At 43.0% G+C, this 17,498-nt stretch overlaps 1 protein-coding gene across 1 annotated transcript in view; it reads left to right on the forward strand.

Moving 5' to 3' along the window:
- The window catches only part of LOC104526923 (max dimerization protein 4), a 29,519-nt gene that overhangs the window by 6,738 nt on the left and 5,283 nt on the right, over positions 1-17,498 (forward strand). Inside the window, exon 2 of the mRNA XM_010170510.2 lies at positions 16,552-16,666. Within this exon, the coding sequence (XP_010168812.2) occupies positions 16,655-16,666 (12 nt within the window). The 5' untranslated portion in view covers positions 16,552-16,654. The remainder of the gene's footprint in view (positions 1-16,551; positions 16,667-17,498) is intronic.

Consider the following 17,498-nt stretch of genomic DNA (forward strand, 5'->3'; position numbering starts at 1 on the left):
TGAAGTCAGCTTTGAACTGTGGAGCCTGAGTGCAGTCTTGGGTCTGGGCTCCAGAAAGCCGTGTGCTTCCTGGCCAGCCAAACAGCCAGCAGAAAGCAGATGGGCGAGAAACCAAGTGCATGTTTTTTCCACTTGAATTTGTTCATCCCTCTCTCCAAACATAAATCCATTGTGTGTTGGCCTCTAATGGACTATATGAAGGGTGGTTTATGTTCTCAGCATCTGCTAATCGACCTGGCCAATTCTTAACCACCATGGCAGAAAGAGTGGGCTGGTCTTGTACAACATGGAGATAGATGGGCCAGACTTCCAGGTGCTTTCAGGATTGTACAGACAGCAGTTAGGTGCTGATTCCCTGCAGACAAGGGAACAGATGCCTGGTGGTGATGGCTGTTTTGATTGGAGAAGAAAAAGATTTCTTGAATTAGGTATTTAAAAAAAAAAAAGTTTTCATTTCGAGCTTGCTTAGCTACATCTGGGCTAATGGGCTTTAAGAAGCTGGCCTCTGAAACGAGTCGCAGTGGGAATCCTTGGCTGAATCCGATCCAATCAAGCCTGTGGAAGCCCACAGCTGAAAACTGGGTGTACAGAAGTGGTACATGCCATGATTTGAAGAGATGGCAAATGCACCTGAAAGCCAGCAGTGCAGCTCTGGATGTTTAGGGTGAGGTTGGCTCTGCACTCAGGACTCACACCAAAGCTGCAGGAGGCTGGATTATTTTCTTCCAAGTATGTCATGAGCACAGAATTTCAATGACCCAGTGTCCCTGATTGGAGTAGACACTAAGGGAGCAAGCTAGGCTGGAGGAGGTGGCTGTATTCTGTGGGTTGCTTGTCCTGTCCCCTCCTCTCCCTGCCTCCATGCTGTATTGGCATCTCCAGCTGTTTTCAGTGCTCCTTCCCATGGGCTGCTTACCCTGTTTGAGTATTGGATATACCATGGCCTGGTCCCAAATTCAAAATATCTCTCTCTGGATGGAACAATGTGTACTTTCCTGTTACAGCTCATGCTGCTTTCCCCTCGTGGTCCCTGTTGGTGGACACTTGAGCTTAGATTTACTACACAGAATTCCTTCGCAGGTCAAGTAATTTTTAATCTGTTTTTTTCCCCTCGGTACACACGGTGGTTTAGCATGTGGCAGGCTGTGGGCCTGATTCTGCACCCTGCTCAGGGGATTTCAGAAGGAGCTATGCATGCCTGCCTGTAAGCTGAACCCCACATGACATCTGGGCAGCTACAGAGGATGCAGTTAAGGTTCCAGGAACTGTACTGAGCATGAACATTTAGCCAGCAGATCATAAATGTGAAAAAGCATAATGCTATTCCTTCACAGCAGTTTAATTTGGGCCTTTTGGGGGGGAAAAAGAAAAAAAAAAGAAAAAAACCCCCAGCCAAATAAAAACTCCACACAGTTAAAATGGATGTTTCTTGTGCTAAAGAACTGTGCAATTCACAAGAATGGATAAGATACTCCTTTCCTCCTGCCACTCCCTGTTTTTGGAAGGAGAGGATTGTTTTGGGACTTCATAGAGTGCTTGCTGTGTTTTGAGATGGAGACTGAAATGCATATACTGAGCTGTACACATCCTGCTAGAATAGAGCAGAGTGACAGGACTTGTCAAAGGATGTCAAGTGGCTAATATTGTTGTTTAATTCTAGTTTATGTTACACAATTTTTTTTCTGTACACATTAGTGTAACTAATTTGGTGTCGTGCCTGGAGATTGGTGTAGCAGATACAGAAGAGGTGTGCTCTTGGATGTATGTACATGAGGTTGTGTGTTGCAATGCTTCTAACCTGAAAACTAATAACTCCAGTTTCAGGCTACGTGCCCTACATTAAGAATGTCTGTATTAGGTTCTGCCTTACAGCAAGAAAGCAGAAAATTCGGGGAAGAGTCAAAGACTACAGCTGAATGGGGAAAAACCTTTCTAAAAGCAACATTGGAGAACTACTTGTGAGTCTTCTCCCAACAGCCACCTTGGGATTAATGCCTAATGAATTTATCTGTTTTTCTTTCATTGATGTTTCAATTTAAGTAACTAGATGGAGATACAAGGTGCTAAATAAGGGACATGCCTGGCATGTAATCGCTGCCAGAACTCAGTCACTCCTCTTGAAGCTGGGAGTACCATCAGTGTTTGCAAATACTGGCTGGACAGACACTGTGTGTCTTACATACCACATTAGCTGGTATTTACAAAACAAAGGTAACAAACCCTGTAATTCCTCCAAGAAAGCTGACTTAATCCCAATTGGTAAGTGCTGTTGTGTTGACTGCTGAAATGAACAGCATGGGTGGAGCAAATAATTTCTGCTAGGGAAATTTGGGAGCTTGTTGTGTGTGTTTGGCTGGAAGCAGTTGGTGCTAACAGGTATTTGAAACAGACTGTCAGGTGTTTTGGTTCCCACTGCCTGACTTTACATACTCACATAGCAAGTGGGTCTAAACTTCTGGCTCTTCCTTCCATTGCCAGATAACCTCAGGACACTGCACTTAAGAAATCTGGGCTGAGTTTTGTAGGCAAGAAAGAAGAAGGAGAAGGAAAGGGGTGAGAGTTCTGAAAAGCTGTTCCAATACCTTTCCATCCCAAAATGGATCATTTTCAGATTCTGCTTGACTGCACCCAGTCTGGCACAGAGACAGCCAGCTTTGCACTGTACAATGGAAAGGGAAATAGGACGGAAATTAAATTATAAACAAGGCACTATCTGTGCTGTGGCAAGCTAAATCTAAACTTTGAGGCAGGACTGTCAGATATCTGCAACTCTCTACTGTCCCGTGATGCCAGATTTTGTCACTCTTTGGGGGGGAGATAGTACATAAGTGTTGCTCAGCTTTTAATTCATATGAAAGTAAGAGTACCCACTGTAGCCTTGAAAGAGACCATCTTTAATTACAGTCAGTGCATTTAATCCTTCCCCTAAATTTGTTTATATATACACCTCACTCTGTCTTTTCTACCCACCTCTAATTACAAGGTTTCAATGACAGAATTGGAGACGTACAGCAAGACATTTGGGGACATGTATTCTTAATTACTTCAAGGTGATTTCTTCTTTTCCTTTGGTGTTCTCACTTGGGGTCTGAACCGGCCTTCAGTTGGCTGGAACAGGCACCTTGCTGTTTTCTCGGGGTACCCTAGCTGTCTCATTGGAGGACATCTCAAATATCTACAACTGTAAAAGACAGCAACATCCACCATCTCTTTCCCCACAAAAGCCAATTAACTTAATTTGTGCATGCTCAAGCCACCACTATTAGCTACTCCCTCAAAGATGGCCACAAAGCTTTGGTAGGTACAGGTGCTGAGGAAGTATTAGCAAAAGCAAAACCAGAAGACATAGCACTGAACATCCCTTTCTGATAATTAATTTCCCGGTCAGAACTTAAAACTTCCTACCTCTGAGAATGAGAAAGTGATTGTTTAGGTGCTGAACTGGAGATATAGTTGCCTTAACTCTGATTAGGTTTTAAAACTGCCATGTAAATTGCTGTTGTTTCTTTTGGTGCCTTGTACAGGTTGGAACATGGAGTCCCTACAGCATTTGTCAGGCTGGTTAAATTGAACGCTCGGTATTTATTTGGCATTTGGATATACAGGTACAATAGACAATAAAACCACAGTCACAGGTATCCAGTATTGCAGCTATTAATGCCTCACACTCTTCATTTAACTTGATGCAGGAAAAGGCTGCTTAATTCTGACTGTCTGCCAGCCCAAGGCCTCGCGCTCGGTGTGTGACGGCAATGCGTGGTTTTAATTTAGCTAAAATAATTCAGCTTGACTTGCCTCTCCTTTAATTTGGCATCATACAGAGGTGTTAAAAAAAAAAAAAAATCTTGGACACATTTCTCCCCTCATTTGACATGTGTATAAAATAAATAGGTCTATAGGGAGGTTTAAAATTAGGCAGAAGCAGCTCGCTAGGCCTTGTACCGAGCTCTCTTCACTTAGTGCTGTGCTACAGCTCAACTTCTCTAGGCTTCTCTAAGCATTGTAGTCACACCCCCCCCCCCCTTTTTTTTTTTTTTAAAGATCCTTCCTGTTGGCAAATGTCCTGAGACACGATGTTCTTGCTTAGCATTTTGATGTGGGGAAACAGTCTGATAATTAAAGCCGGTTTCAAGCCATGAGCTGATTTGTAAGCAGTGACTTGCTCTGGGGTGTTGTCAGTCGATAAACATGTAGCCTGTGTGCACAGAACCACACTGCACCTTGAGACTTAGGCACCATGGGAGAGGGACATATACACTCCCCGGAGCCACTTGTGGGGGAGACTGACGGCATCCTATTCAACCACCTTTTGGTGAATGGTTAATTTGTGGAAAATTATAGTTATCATCCTGTTCCCCTCCGCATGTAAGCCCAGTGCAAACCCATTGTTGTTAAGCACCTTTTCCTTGTTTAAATAAATGCTATTCTCTTCACCTACGCTCAGCAATCTTCAATAAATTGCTTACAAGAGTACCATAAAAGGTGGCAACTGAAAACACACCTATTGCAGAACTGCAGACCGATGTTGTGGGTTTGGATTTGCTGTGCAGATTTGCTTTGTGATGTTCCTCACCGCCGGTGAGGAGCAAAGTGTTACCGCACTCGTGTAAATGGTGGCAAGTCCTAATCCACTCTTGGGGTTTCGATGGGGAGTGTGTGTAAGTACGTGTGTACCTCCATGTAACTTCAAGTGGGAATTAAAACTGCTTGATACCAGAACGGCATGATCTTGTACTGGCACTTTCCTTATCTAATTGGGTCTGTCACTATTCTGAGGTAACAGACAAACTTAAAATCTTAAGTCTCCCCACAGTGTAATCTAAGAAAGTTGAGTGCCAGTAAGACAGATGGATTTCAGGGGTCTAATTTAGGAGGACTACTAAGTTGCAATGTCTGCATTTTAATGTGTGAAAGAAATGGGTGGAAGGCTGGATGGATGAATGAAGTATTAAATGTTTATTAAAGCATGGCTGAGTATTTTTTAGGGACTCTGTTTTCAAGTGTGTACAAAGGTATTTCCATCACTTGTGTATTTCCCCACAAGGCACTATTGTTCATCTGCCTGTATTAGGTAGGTACTGTGTGATGATGAGCTTGTGGTACTAGATGATACCTCTCTTGCTACTGCTTAAAAGTGCTTGAGCAGTAAATGTTAAAAGGTAATCAGTAGATAACAGGGCTAAAAATAGAAGACACTTGAAACAGAAATTCCTTTTCTATTGGTATAACAGTCGTTCATATTTGTCTGGTCTTGACTTTGAATGTTTAAAATACAGAAAATTGTTCTTTATAGATGAGCACAACCTGAAAGCTGCAATGTTAAAATACAGGTTGAAATCTTATTTCTTTTTGCAGAGGAACAGAAATCCATACAAGGGCAAAAACTTAACTGCAGTGGATTTCAACTGTTTCTGTAATGTTTGATTTCTGTTGCCTTACATTCTTGCATGGTCAGAGATTTTATTGCCTCTGGTCAAAGGATGGAGAATCCTATACGTGTAAATTTGAGATGGTCACCATCCAGGAAAGACAAATGGAATCCAGCTGCCATTACATTTGCTTGTGATGCTTTTGGGAATCCCTGTGTAGCTGTAAATTCCTATTGACATTTCCTGTAAAGCACATCTCACATTTCTGTGTGTTGCTGTAATTTAAGTCCAAGACCTGAGACAACGAAGGGCTGTTAAACCTTTCATGGCTGCTCTTCCAGTCAGAGCAGCTTAAGACAGTGGAATGGCTGAAGCTTGGGGAAAGCTGTGAGGACAAGCCTGGGAAAAAAACAAGGAGTGGAGATGTGGGTGGTCAGTTGTTAGTCCTGCAGCTGTTAATATTGGGGACCCTGAGGCTGCAGTTCTCCAGTGAGAGCTGCTGGCGTCCCACTTGTCTCGGCGTCCTTGCTGACATGGTCCTGCCTGTGCGTTGCCTTGCACAAGTGTTCTGAGTTCCTGCCATGAGCCCATGAAGGAAAAGGACTGGTTGGAAACCAGTGACTGTATTTTGGTTTTCTGATTTTGCTGTGTTGGTCTGCAGGCTCTTTAGGCACATGGATGAGCATGCGGTGGGGTGGCACCAGCTGAGGGGATGCCTGTGTCATACCTCTCTGACAGCTCATGCTCACTGCCTGCAGCCAGAGGAGAACTTGGGTGGGAGAAGGTCGAGGAATAATACAGCAGCAGGCACAAGCTGTTCCACGGGGCTTTTATTTTTTCTGCTGGCCAAAGTTAAACATGGTTCTTGGACCCTCATCAGTCTGTCTTCTTCTGCTGTCAGATACACTCTTGAAGAGACAGCATGTAGGTGGTCTGGCCAGCCACCAGCTGCTGGGGCTCCCGTCAGGTCTCACGCTGGTGTTGTCCAGGTTGCTTTACAGGGTCATTCCAGCCTGAAGAGAGGCCCAGGAGTTGCTGTTGTTGGCCCATCTTAGCTGCTGCCCCTGGCTCATGGCAGTCCATGGGCCACCACAGCTCACCCTCTGGTGGGAACTGGAGCACAGGGAACATGAAAGTTGGCTTTCAGGCATTTTGAGAGATCAAGAAACACTGATGTAGTCCATTGCTCGTAATTTAGGACAGGCAGCTGTCATTGCATTCAGCAGGGAGCTATGGGAGGGATGGGGAAAGGAGGGAGAGGGGAAGAGGGCAACATGGGCAGCAAGACCTGCCAGGGATCCTCTCTCTCGGGAGTCAGCGGCTTCCCTCTCGCAGACCAGCCAGTTTTCACCCATCCCCAGCTTGCATCCCAGCTAGCTTTCTGCATGCTGCTGCCAAGAGGCTTAGCTGGAAAAAAATGCATAAATTTGTGGCACTGCAGATACTTCTCTTAATTTATGTTTGCTGAAAGATGTAGGAATAAGTTCTGGTTTCATGCATATGTTCTAAAATGTGAACAAGCCACAACTTTTGGAAGGCAAAGTTAAAGCGTGGAGTGGAGTCTTGGCTTTGCGAGTGGGCTGAAGTGGTGCTAAGTGAAAGTAAATAAAATGTCCTGTGCATGCTGCAGTGTGCATTATATATAGTGAAATAGAAAAATATTTTTCAAGGTGGTAAAATGCACAAAAGAAATGGTAAGCTGTGTAACAAGCAGCAGAAGTTTTCTTCTGTCTTCCTTAGTGTTAGGAACAGCACCAGACACTTCTGAGCAGGATTCACATGAAAACTTGCAAATGACTGGCTTCATAGCATTGACTCTTTGGAAGCTAGTGATGGTAAGATACACCTGCAGCCATTGTCTTCGTAGGCAGTTATTCATAGAATCATAGAATGGTTTGGATTGGAAGGGACCTTAAAGATGATCCAGTTCCAACCCCCCTGCCATCAGCAGGGACACCTTCCACTGGACCAGGTTGCTCAAAGCCTCATCCAGCCTGGCCTTAAACACTTCCAGGGAGGGGGCATCCACAACTTCTCTGGGCAACCTGTTCCAGTGTCTGACCACCCTCACAGTGAAGAACTTCTTCCTAATATCTAATCTAAACCTCCCCTTGTTTTGTCATTAATTGCCCTTATGAAAAGTCCCTCCCCAGCTTTCTTGTAGGCCCCCTTCAGGTATTGGAAGGCCGCTATAAGATCTCCCCAGAGCCTTCTCTTCTCCAGGCTGAACAGCCCCAACTCTTTCAGCCTGTCCTCATAGGAGAGGTGCTCCAGCCCTCGGATCATCCTGGTGGCCCTTCTCTGGACTTGTTCTAACTGGTCCATGTCTTTCTTATGTTGGGGGCTCCAGAACTGGACGCAGTATTCCAGGTGGTACCTTACAAGAGCGGAGTAGAGGGGCGGAATCACCTCCCTCGACCTGCTGGACACGCTTCTCTTGATGCAGCCCGGGATACAGTTGGCCTGGGCTGCAGGTGCATATTGTCTGCTCGTGTTCAGCTTCTCACTCATCACCACTCCCAAGTCCTTCTCTTCAGAGCTGGTCTCAAGCCATTCATTACCCAGCCTGTATTTGTGTATTTAATGTCATGTTTGGTTACTTCTGAAGTACCCCAAGACCACCAACTGCCTGGCTACTAAAGCTACGTGGCTGGTTTCAATTTAGCAGATCAGGTGCACAGAAATATTCAGCACACTGCAAATGCATCTAGAGGATGAAACTCGTAGTTATCACTCAAGTAAATAAAGCAGGCAGTTGCATCGATTGTAGGGCTGTTGCATTTAATTCACTAACAATCACTGTAATTAGGCACTTGCAGCTTCTTCTGCCTGTTAGTTGCCACAGCGCCTTCCTGGGCTTTGCTGCTGAATTTAGTTGCAGAGGCCTCTGTGAGGTGTTGGAGATGGGCAAAAAAAGGCCATGTGGAACAGACCTGGGATGACTCTTCTTCACCTGCAGCACAAACTTCAGGATTTTGTTCTTAATATGAAAACAAAAGGCATCTATTGCAGGACGCTGGTGTTGGGCTTACATTTTCTTGGATAAGGAAAAGCCAAGAGGTTTGCTGCAAGGACGCTGCTGAATTTTCTGGTTTTGTCTCTGAGGCACTCAGCTGTGAGCAAGCATTTCACACATCTCGTAGCAATCGGCACACTGGGTGCCTTGCTATGGTACAGTGCTTTAATACTAAGAGGTTTTCTTTCATTTTCACTAAAGCAATTTTCTTGTGTAGTTGAAATAGATTGTGTAGCTTGAGTATGAGCTAGAGCCTCTTTTGGGGAAAAAAAAAGTGTATTTTACCTATCCTTTGTAGAGTAGAAAGTATTAAAAAATATTTCTGACAAATAAATATGGAAGAGAGATTTTTATACTTCAGTGGAGGGTTGTTATCTTCCATTGTATTTAATATTTTGCTGAAGATATGCTAAATTCTGTCTGGACCATTAATAAATAGGTTTCTTTAGATCTATTTTTATATTCTTGAATTTCTGTGATTTCTTAAGATGGAAGGTTATATATAATCACTTTAAATGCTTTTGTAAACAGTTGTGTTTTAATTAGTACAGGATCATCTTTGCTAGCTTATAAAAAGTATTGTAGAGCTGTAAATATGTAATTCTTGACACTTACTCTAAGAAAAGTGTTAGCTGAAGGAGGAGTGAGGCAAGTAGGCTTGAATACCAACTAGCACTAAGCAGAGTGGGGTATATAATTATGTGTGTGTCTACATTATATGTATAGTCATGAAATCCAGGAATATGAACACATTTAATTTTCAGTACCATTAAAGCCATTTGCAGCAAAATTCTGTCATCATTCAAGAGTGTGACTGTGCACAAAATAAAAAGAGCTGAAGCCCTTGAGACACCTTGACTTGCTCTAGTAAGAAAGGGTTGACATTGGAGTCAGAAGGCAGGTAGAGTTCCTCTCTTTGATTTTACCTTGGTGGCAGGTGAATCCTGAAGTTGCAATGTGGAAGTTTTTACTGCTGGTCTGCATTTCTGAAAAACTTTGAAATAATGGTAAATTTGTGAATAGTGATGCTGTTTGTGTGCATCCTGGCCAGTGCATGTCACAGAGGATCCTGAGCTTCTGTGTTTGCTGATTCTCTCTACCTAAACTTTGAGTCCTCCCTGCACACAGGTATTTGCATTTCATAAATAAAACTGTGAAGAGTCTTCCTGTAAAAGCATGAGCGTCTTAAAATTGCAGTTAGCTCACTTCTGTTTTTTATGCTGAATTTCATGTCTGGTAGGGAGATCAAATCAGCTTTCTTTAGGGAGAAGACACAACCATTAGTTCACCACAGGGGTGCCTAACACAGAGGTGTGGGCTCAGCCCACAGCACTTTGGATCACAATGTACCTGGAGAACGTTTGGCTCCCAAAGTGCATTTTTGGTGCGGAGATTCTTCTCTGACTTTTGTCCTGTGTATGTTATTAAGGCAGATTACATGGTATTATGCAACAATGAAAAATTTTGTAACTGCTCTATATTTAAACCTTTGTGTATTAACTGCGTTGCACCGCATCGGGACCAGGATAGGTTTCAATGCGGAAAAAAATGTGAAACATGAGGGAAGGAATCTCCAGTGCTTCAGTAGCTCTGTCCAGTTTGTAACAAGTTTTTGTCTTCCTCTAGATTAATTTCAAATAGGTTCATATTCTTGGAAGTGTGTGTGGGGTGTTTGTATTAAAAACTCTGTGAAATAGGACTGAACTTGCCTTGCGGTAGGGTCTGAGGCTCTGTTTTTTGGACTGAAATGGTTAATGTACAGAAATGATGAATTTTTAATTTTTGCATCTATTTCAACTATATGTGTTGTTCTCACTAGTGTGGCCTGTAATCACTGCATTTTCAATGTCCTTTGAGTGTTTGATCTATAGTGTCCTCTTCTTTTCAGAACATCACCAAGTGAGTATATTTAGCCGTTGATGTGAGAGTATGTCAACCTCCTGTACACACAGCTAGTTTAGTAGACTAAATTTGGGACATCTGAAATACAGACACATGTACAGCCACACAACCATTTTTAGCATTGAAAGCATCTTGCAGAAAGCACGGTTAGGACCTTCTTGTGAGGCAAACATTATTGCATGCCCATACGTGCTTCAGTGATAAACTACGGTGTGAGAGGTACATTGGGCTGTGGGTGTTGAAGCATCAATCCAGCCAGCTTCTGCTGGAGCCAGCATGATGGGAAATTCAGAGCATGCAGCATGAGAATATGGACATTTAGTGGTTTTTTGTCCATTACCCAGCCTTGCTGCCCATCAGCTGGCAATGCTGCAGCTCTGAGATGCCTCCCAGTACAGCCAAGGCAGCTCCATGTCTTGACTGAGTAATCTGCTAATAGGAGTTGAGCGGGTGTGGACCAGACAGAGCTGTTCTGGGACTTCCCATGGGATGACAGAACTTTGCTCCTTCCCTTTTCCTGCCAGCTTTGGGTTGACAAGAAACGTGTACATGTGAGAGAGTCATTTGTTTAATTTGGGGAGGCTGTGAACTGAGACCTTGAGGATATGCAAGGTGAACGCTGTCAGGAGTTTGACTTCTCTTGAGTGAGTTTTATGCTCTTGCCCACAATTGTTGAGAAGCAGATGAGCATGGCCCTTTCTGCAAGTGATCTCTGGCGGTCAGCAGCACAGTGTCAACAGCAGGAACTGTTGTTACGTCTCAAGGTGCTGCTTCAGGGAAATGCCTACCCCATGCTACCTCCCGTAAACACATGGAAGGTGCTGGCAGCTTTGTCTGCAGGGTTTGCCCAGCCAGGGTGGCCGGGTTCACAAACACACATTTCACATAACAGGGTTTTTCACTGTCACGCTGTAAACTCTCATATCATGTCTGTGGCCATTTAATTTTGCAGAGGCCTGGCTGAGGTATGTCATGCTGAGGATTAAGCAGCTTGTTTTGGATGTGCATTTGCTGAAGGAAGGCTTTACCTTTCCAGCAGGCTTTGTGCAGATCCGTGGCTTAAACAATGGATGCTGTTCTCTTCCACAAATAAGATCCATAGTTTTATACTTGTATGGTTTAGGAAACATATCTTTGCTGCTATCAGAAAACTGTGCAGCTACTGCCTGAACAACTGTCTGCTGTCTGACTAGCTGCAGGCCATTTCTATCTGCTGTGCTGGACCTAAAAAAGCCCTAGAGAGCCTCTGTGGAAAGTCTGCAGGTGAATCAGGTCACTCCACAAACCTACCAGCACTCTTATTGATCAGACTGGAACAAGTTTCAGTTGCACAATTGTTTTTTTGGGGTTTTTTTTGCTGTTAGGAGAATGGGAGCAATTTTGTGAGTCAAATGCTACAGCTTTAGAAGCAATCTCTGATTTAAATGCTTATAGAAATGTTGATTGGAGGGACCTCTGAATGGCAGTGGCTTTGTCTGGGTACATTTTGAAAAACCTCCAAGGACAGCACTTCTACAGCCTTTCTGCCAACCTATTCTGATAGTGCACCACTGCCCTAGTAAAAAATTAGTTTCCTAATTGGGGACTTTATTAATGTTTATAAATACCTAGAGGGTGGGTGTCGAGAGGATGGGGCCAGACTCTTTTCAGTGGTGGCCAGTGATAGGACAAGGGGCAACGGGCACAAGCTGGAACACAGGAGGTTCTGCTTAAACATGAGGAAAAACTTCTTTACTGTAAGGGTGGTGGAGCACTGGGACAGGCTGCCCAGAGAGGTTGTGGAGTCTCCATCTCTGGAGATGTTCAAAACCCACCTGGACACCTTCCTGTGCAACCTGCTCTAGGTGAACCTGCTTTGGCGGGAGTGTTGGACTAGATGATCTCCAGAGGTCCCTTCCAACCCCACCATTCTGTGATTCTAATGTCCATCCTGAACCTCCTGATTCACAGATATTGCCTCATGTTATATTATTTAGCCCTACTGAGAAATATTTTGTTCCCATTGCAGTCACCCATCAAGTAGTTGTTGGATTTTCTTGGAATTGTTGCAGTTTCCTTGGAATGAAGATTATCCAGTGTGAACAATAAGCTTTCTTAATTGTTTTTTTTTTTCCCTCTGTATCTCAGTATTCCATTTCTTGGTGTACTAAAATGGATTTGCATCTGTGATTCATACATATGGGGCAGCTTATTGACCATTATCTAACAGACTCATTTATCACAATTTTGAAATTGGTTAGGGTCAAAGATCTTAATTAACTTTTGCATGGCAGCCTTTCTTGGAGAAGTGGGGAACCGTAGCTTCTCTGTCCAGCATTGTCCTTCCTTTTCATAGCTGAGCACTGGAGCAGACTGGAGTCTGGGAGGACTAGAGTCAGTGCCTGGTCTTCAAATGTCCTTGTACTACGGGGAGATTCCTAACAACACTGTATTGCTGATTTGTCTCTCCAATTCGTAAGCCTCCAGGACTCATTTTGTTACCAGTTCTGAAATACCTGCCAGTATTGCCCATCACAGCTTTCATGGATTCAAAACCAGTTCAAGGGAATTCCAGCTGGTATCTGCTATATTAATTGTCAACAAGTTATGTCCTCTTTTATGTGAACATGATAAACCACCCGACTGCTCCTGGATGTGGCCGCTGCTGTGGAACGCTGACCAAATCCGTGGGCTTAGTAATTAATTTCTATTAAGCATTACAAGAGCTATAATGCAGATTTATGGGACTGTGTTGTGAGTTCACTTATGGAGAAACTGATGTCTCGAACATCTGAATCCCCTTTTTCTTCTGTCAGAAAGGAAAATGTGGTAAATCAGAGACAGGTCACCCATGCACCTCTCTCCATGTGCAGGGCTGTACTGAAAATGGAGAGCTGCAGGTTTTAGGATTTAGATTTTGGATGGCTTTTTTTAGATCCTTACCTTCCCTGATAAATTCAGCAGCAGTCACAAGGGGGATATTTCTGTGCATCCACATGAAGTGAGAAAAGTGCCTGCTTCTGTAGGCACCGGTGTCCTGGCCTGACACCGTGCTCTGTCTGTGTGGGCGAAAGTGTAACAGTTGGGTTTGGAAGCTGGAGCAGAGCGTAATTACCAAACTCCAGCCGCATTTCATGCACAGACAGCGTTACCCCCGTTGTTCTGAGACCGGGCTGCTTTTTTTGCTTATTTTCTAGGTGGAATTTAAGGCATGAGCTGCAAAACACAAAGCAGCTCCGGCTGTGATTACCTCTGTGAGTGCCTTTCCCTCCTCCGGCGGTCACAGTCAGCCGAGGAAAAGCGAAAGCTGTCAGGTCCCTGTAGAAAAAGAGAGAAATTAGTGCTGGCAGAGTCTGTACGCGACAATTTATCTGCTGTGAAGTTTGAGTCCCCTGTTCCTGCTGGTGTGATCTGTTAACATAACATGCCTGAAATGTTTTCTTACATTCTTACAGTTTTTTCTAAGATGTGCAAAATGAAAAACACGGGGATATTTACTCCAGTGCCACAGGAATTGTGATGGGCTTGTTTTCTTTTTTTTTACCATTCACAATTTATGCCATTGATTATATAGTTGTGTTATAATATATAAATTAGCCACATAAACATAGATCTTATGTAAAGATCTATGTGAAGCTTATGCTTTAAAATCTTTAGTGGAGTCATAGGTGCTGAGTAATTAAATGAAAGAAGTACCTTTAAAAAAAAAGTGAAGTTAGAGCAGGTCTTTTGGTAAGTGTCTTTATTACATTTAGTGCTATCAGTTGTTAGTGCTGAGAATGCCTTAAACCATTTTTTTAGATTTAGCTCCTTTTAATTCTTCTAATTGGTCAGTTAAAATATTCCTCTTAGCTTCAGTCCCGTGTTCTTCATGGCACTTCTGTAAAATCCTTCTTTACCTGGTCGTCAGATAACATAAAAGAATTAGTGCTTTAGAAAGACACACAGCCGTGCCCTCTGGATCTTGGTTTCTGTTCCCTCCCCAGCTGATGGTAAGGAAGGGCACTAAATCCTTATTTTCTCCCTGTGGTAAGCAGACGTTCTTCAGATACTAATAGAGGCAGATAAGTTGAGCATGCAGTCTGATTTCATTAATGTTTTCCAGGATTAATATTAAGTAGATCTCAGATCAACAGCTCTGTATATTCCTTATCAGACTTTTAATTACTGCAAGTATATTGATCGTTCCATTTCAATGTATTTAACTCTCTGTTTGCTACTTGGATGCTATTCTTGATGCTATTCAGTCCCCACACTTGCATCCACGTTGTGTGGAGTGATGCAGATGATTGTGTGTGAGTTTAGAGGCTGTTTAAAAAACAAAAAGATTAATTGAATTTAGTCTCTGAAGTATTTTTTTTTTAATTTTATTTAAAACACAAAACCAGCCAGGTACTTTTTAGAGGTTACAGACACCTAAATAAAAATTTACCTGATTAGGATTTTCTGTATAAATACCAGTAGACCTTAATTCTGGTATTTCACTGTTTTAAAGATCAGTGTCCCAGTGTAAGTCAGCAGCCTCAGCGGGGGACACTCTGTGATCTGGTGAGGCTATTTTTGTGAATACTTACCCCAGTCTTTGTTGCTGTTGTTTTAAAAAAAAGCACTTAGATGCTGAAGTTTAGAGCCTTGTATGTAAAAACAAACTCCCAAACAAAAAATCTGTTACCAGTTTTCTTGTGAGAACCACATTTTCACCCATATTCCTTTTCCTCTAAGAAAGAATTAACAATTTTATAGAAATGCTCTTTGATTTCCTAACTAATACATTGCTGATTTATAGGCAGCCAGAGTTAAGTGTGTGAGTGTGTAGTCATTATTGTACTGTATTTTAATTAGATTTTATTTTGCTTTGGGTTTTTTCCCCATTAATTCTCAGGTTGTTTTCACATTACACTAATCATTCCAATTACACATGTAATTCATCATCTGGTGCATATTAAACTGTCTTCAGCTGCATTTCAAACACTGATGCTGAATTCTTGTTCTGAACTGATTGTTCAAAAGAAAATCCATTCTTGAGCAGAAGCGTTAAATTTCCTGCAAAGTTCGTTTCCTTCATGCAGCATCCAGCAGATTTGAAAAATGATTATTTATAAATGATATATATTATAAATGTGATTATTCATCTCACACTGGTGATCCGCTCCGCTTACTGCCGCTGCTGTGTGGGGGGTGCCGGCGTGCTCCAGGTCATGGCTGTGTTCAGCCTCTAGCAGACTGGCAGAAGCGAAGGTAGTAGAGATGTTGCTCGTGTAAGCGCTTCCCCATCTATTTGCATCTCATCACAAAACCAAAAGGTGATTTCCTATGGATTCCTGCTCAAGAATTGCGCCTTAAAACCAGGAGGGGTTTTCTTTTGGGTTTAACTGTCGAAACACACTCACACACTGTTGTTGGTGTTCCACTGCCTTGTGGATAGTTTCCTGGACTATTGTATTGCCAGTTTCTTTCTCAAAGGCAGACAAAATGTTTGGAAATCGAGTATCTGTCGAAATACCACTTTGTTTATCCTCTTTTTACTGAAGGATTTAATGCCGTTGGTACAGGAGAGAGAGTTGAGAGCAGCAGCAGATGTACTTGCCAAGGAGTAGCAGAGAAAGCAGGACCCAGTACGGCTGGAACTGTTTTCTCTTGTGTGTTTATAGTAAAGGTTGTGCTGGCTGTGCAGTGAGAGGAGGAATGTCTCCTTGGGGAGACTGTTGGTCAGTAGATGGGAGCAGAAGGGGGAACAGGACCTTCCCCTTACGATACATTGATACACCATGTCTGGGAGCAGCTCTCAGCACTGCAGAGCTGCGTGGATGCCCTGGCCTTGTGTAGCAGGAGCATGTCTGTCACATCAGGCAGGGCTGATGGGGGAGAGGGTAGTCGGGGTCTGCAGCCTCCCTGCTCTCCCCCACAGCTCCATCTCTGCCTGCAAAAATGACTGGGTTGGAGTGAAGCCCCAGTTTTGATTCCTTACCCAGCCATGAATTCAGTGTGCAGCCTTGCCTGGATTTCTCCAATCTCTGAGCCTACTCCCCTTTGTTAAGATGGGACTAACCAGACTGAGCAAACTGCTTTGAAATATGGGTATGAAACTCTGTCTGAATGTGCCAAGCAGCATTACTGCATTTCAAGTGACCTTTCGGTCTGAAACGTTGCCAAAGGGAGGGGAAAGGAAGCCACCGTTGAATCGAGTTCTGCACAGAGATCCTGCAAACAGATGGTGTTTGCATATAGGTTATGCTGTTCGGGTGCAACTTTACTACAATGCTCTTCATTTTTTTATAATTTCAGGCGGGCTAAACTCCGGCTATATTTGGAACAGCTAAAACAGCTCGTGCCTCTCGGGCCGGACAGCACCAGACACACCACTCTAAGTCTGTTGAAAAGAGCTAAGATGCATATCAAGGTAAAAACATCCAGCCATATTTTTATTTCTTTTAAAGCAGGATCTTCCAGGGTGTCTTTCCATAGAGAGGGAACTGATTTTCACACCAAATCCATATCCATATGTCCAATCTTCTGGAGATATTTCCCTTTGTTAGTTGCAAGGATTTCAGTCACAGTATCAAGGTTTTGTGTTTTGCAATTTACCCTGCAGTCTCAGATATATAAAAAAACCACTGATTTTGTGATTTCTGCTTAGTCACTAATGCTTTACATTGTATTTTTAAAAAGAATATATATGTATCAAGGCTGTCCTTTGATTTATTTTTTAAGGACTAGCAAAGTAGCATTATATGGCACTGATTTCCTGTGCAACCTGCTGTAGGGAACCTGCTTTGGCAGGGGGGTTGGACAAGATGATCTCCTGAGGTCCCTTCCAACCCCTGTGATTCTGTGATTTCATTGTAAAAAAACAGGTCCATTCATGATCAAAAAACCTAATGGAGTCAAAGGGATTATAGCTATTAGTAAGCCTTATCCCCATCCCACATCTTGATGACCAGATCCTGGAGCATTTGATAATCATTTAAAAGAAACCAAAAATGAAATGCAGTCTCCAGTTCTCATGTTAGTTAGTTGGATGTTTGTTGTGTGTAACAAGTTTAAAACAAACAAACAAAAAAAAACCCCAAAACAAAATCTCACCTGTGATCCAGCAGCAGTGCAGGTTTGCACTGGTAATTCAAAGGGAATTATTCCTCAGACCTCCTCTCTCCAAAGACACCTTCGCTCTCATTTTCACTGTCATAGTTTTCAGGGGAACAGGGTTATGCGCAGAAATAAGACAAACAAGT

Source organism: Antrostomus carolinensis, unplaced genomic scaffold, assembly GCF_000700745.2.
Source record: "Antrostomus carolinensis isolate BGI_N321 unplaced genomic scaffold, ASM70074v2 scaffold25200, whole genome shotgun sequence".
Classification (NCBI taxonomy): domain Eukaryota; kingdom Metazoa; phylum Chordata; class Aves; order Caprimulgiformes; family Caprimulgidae; genus Antrostomus; species Antrostomus carolinensis.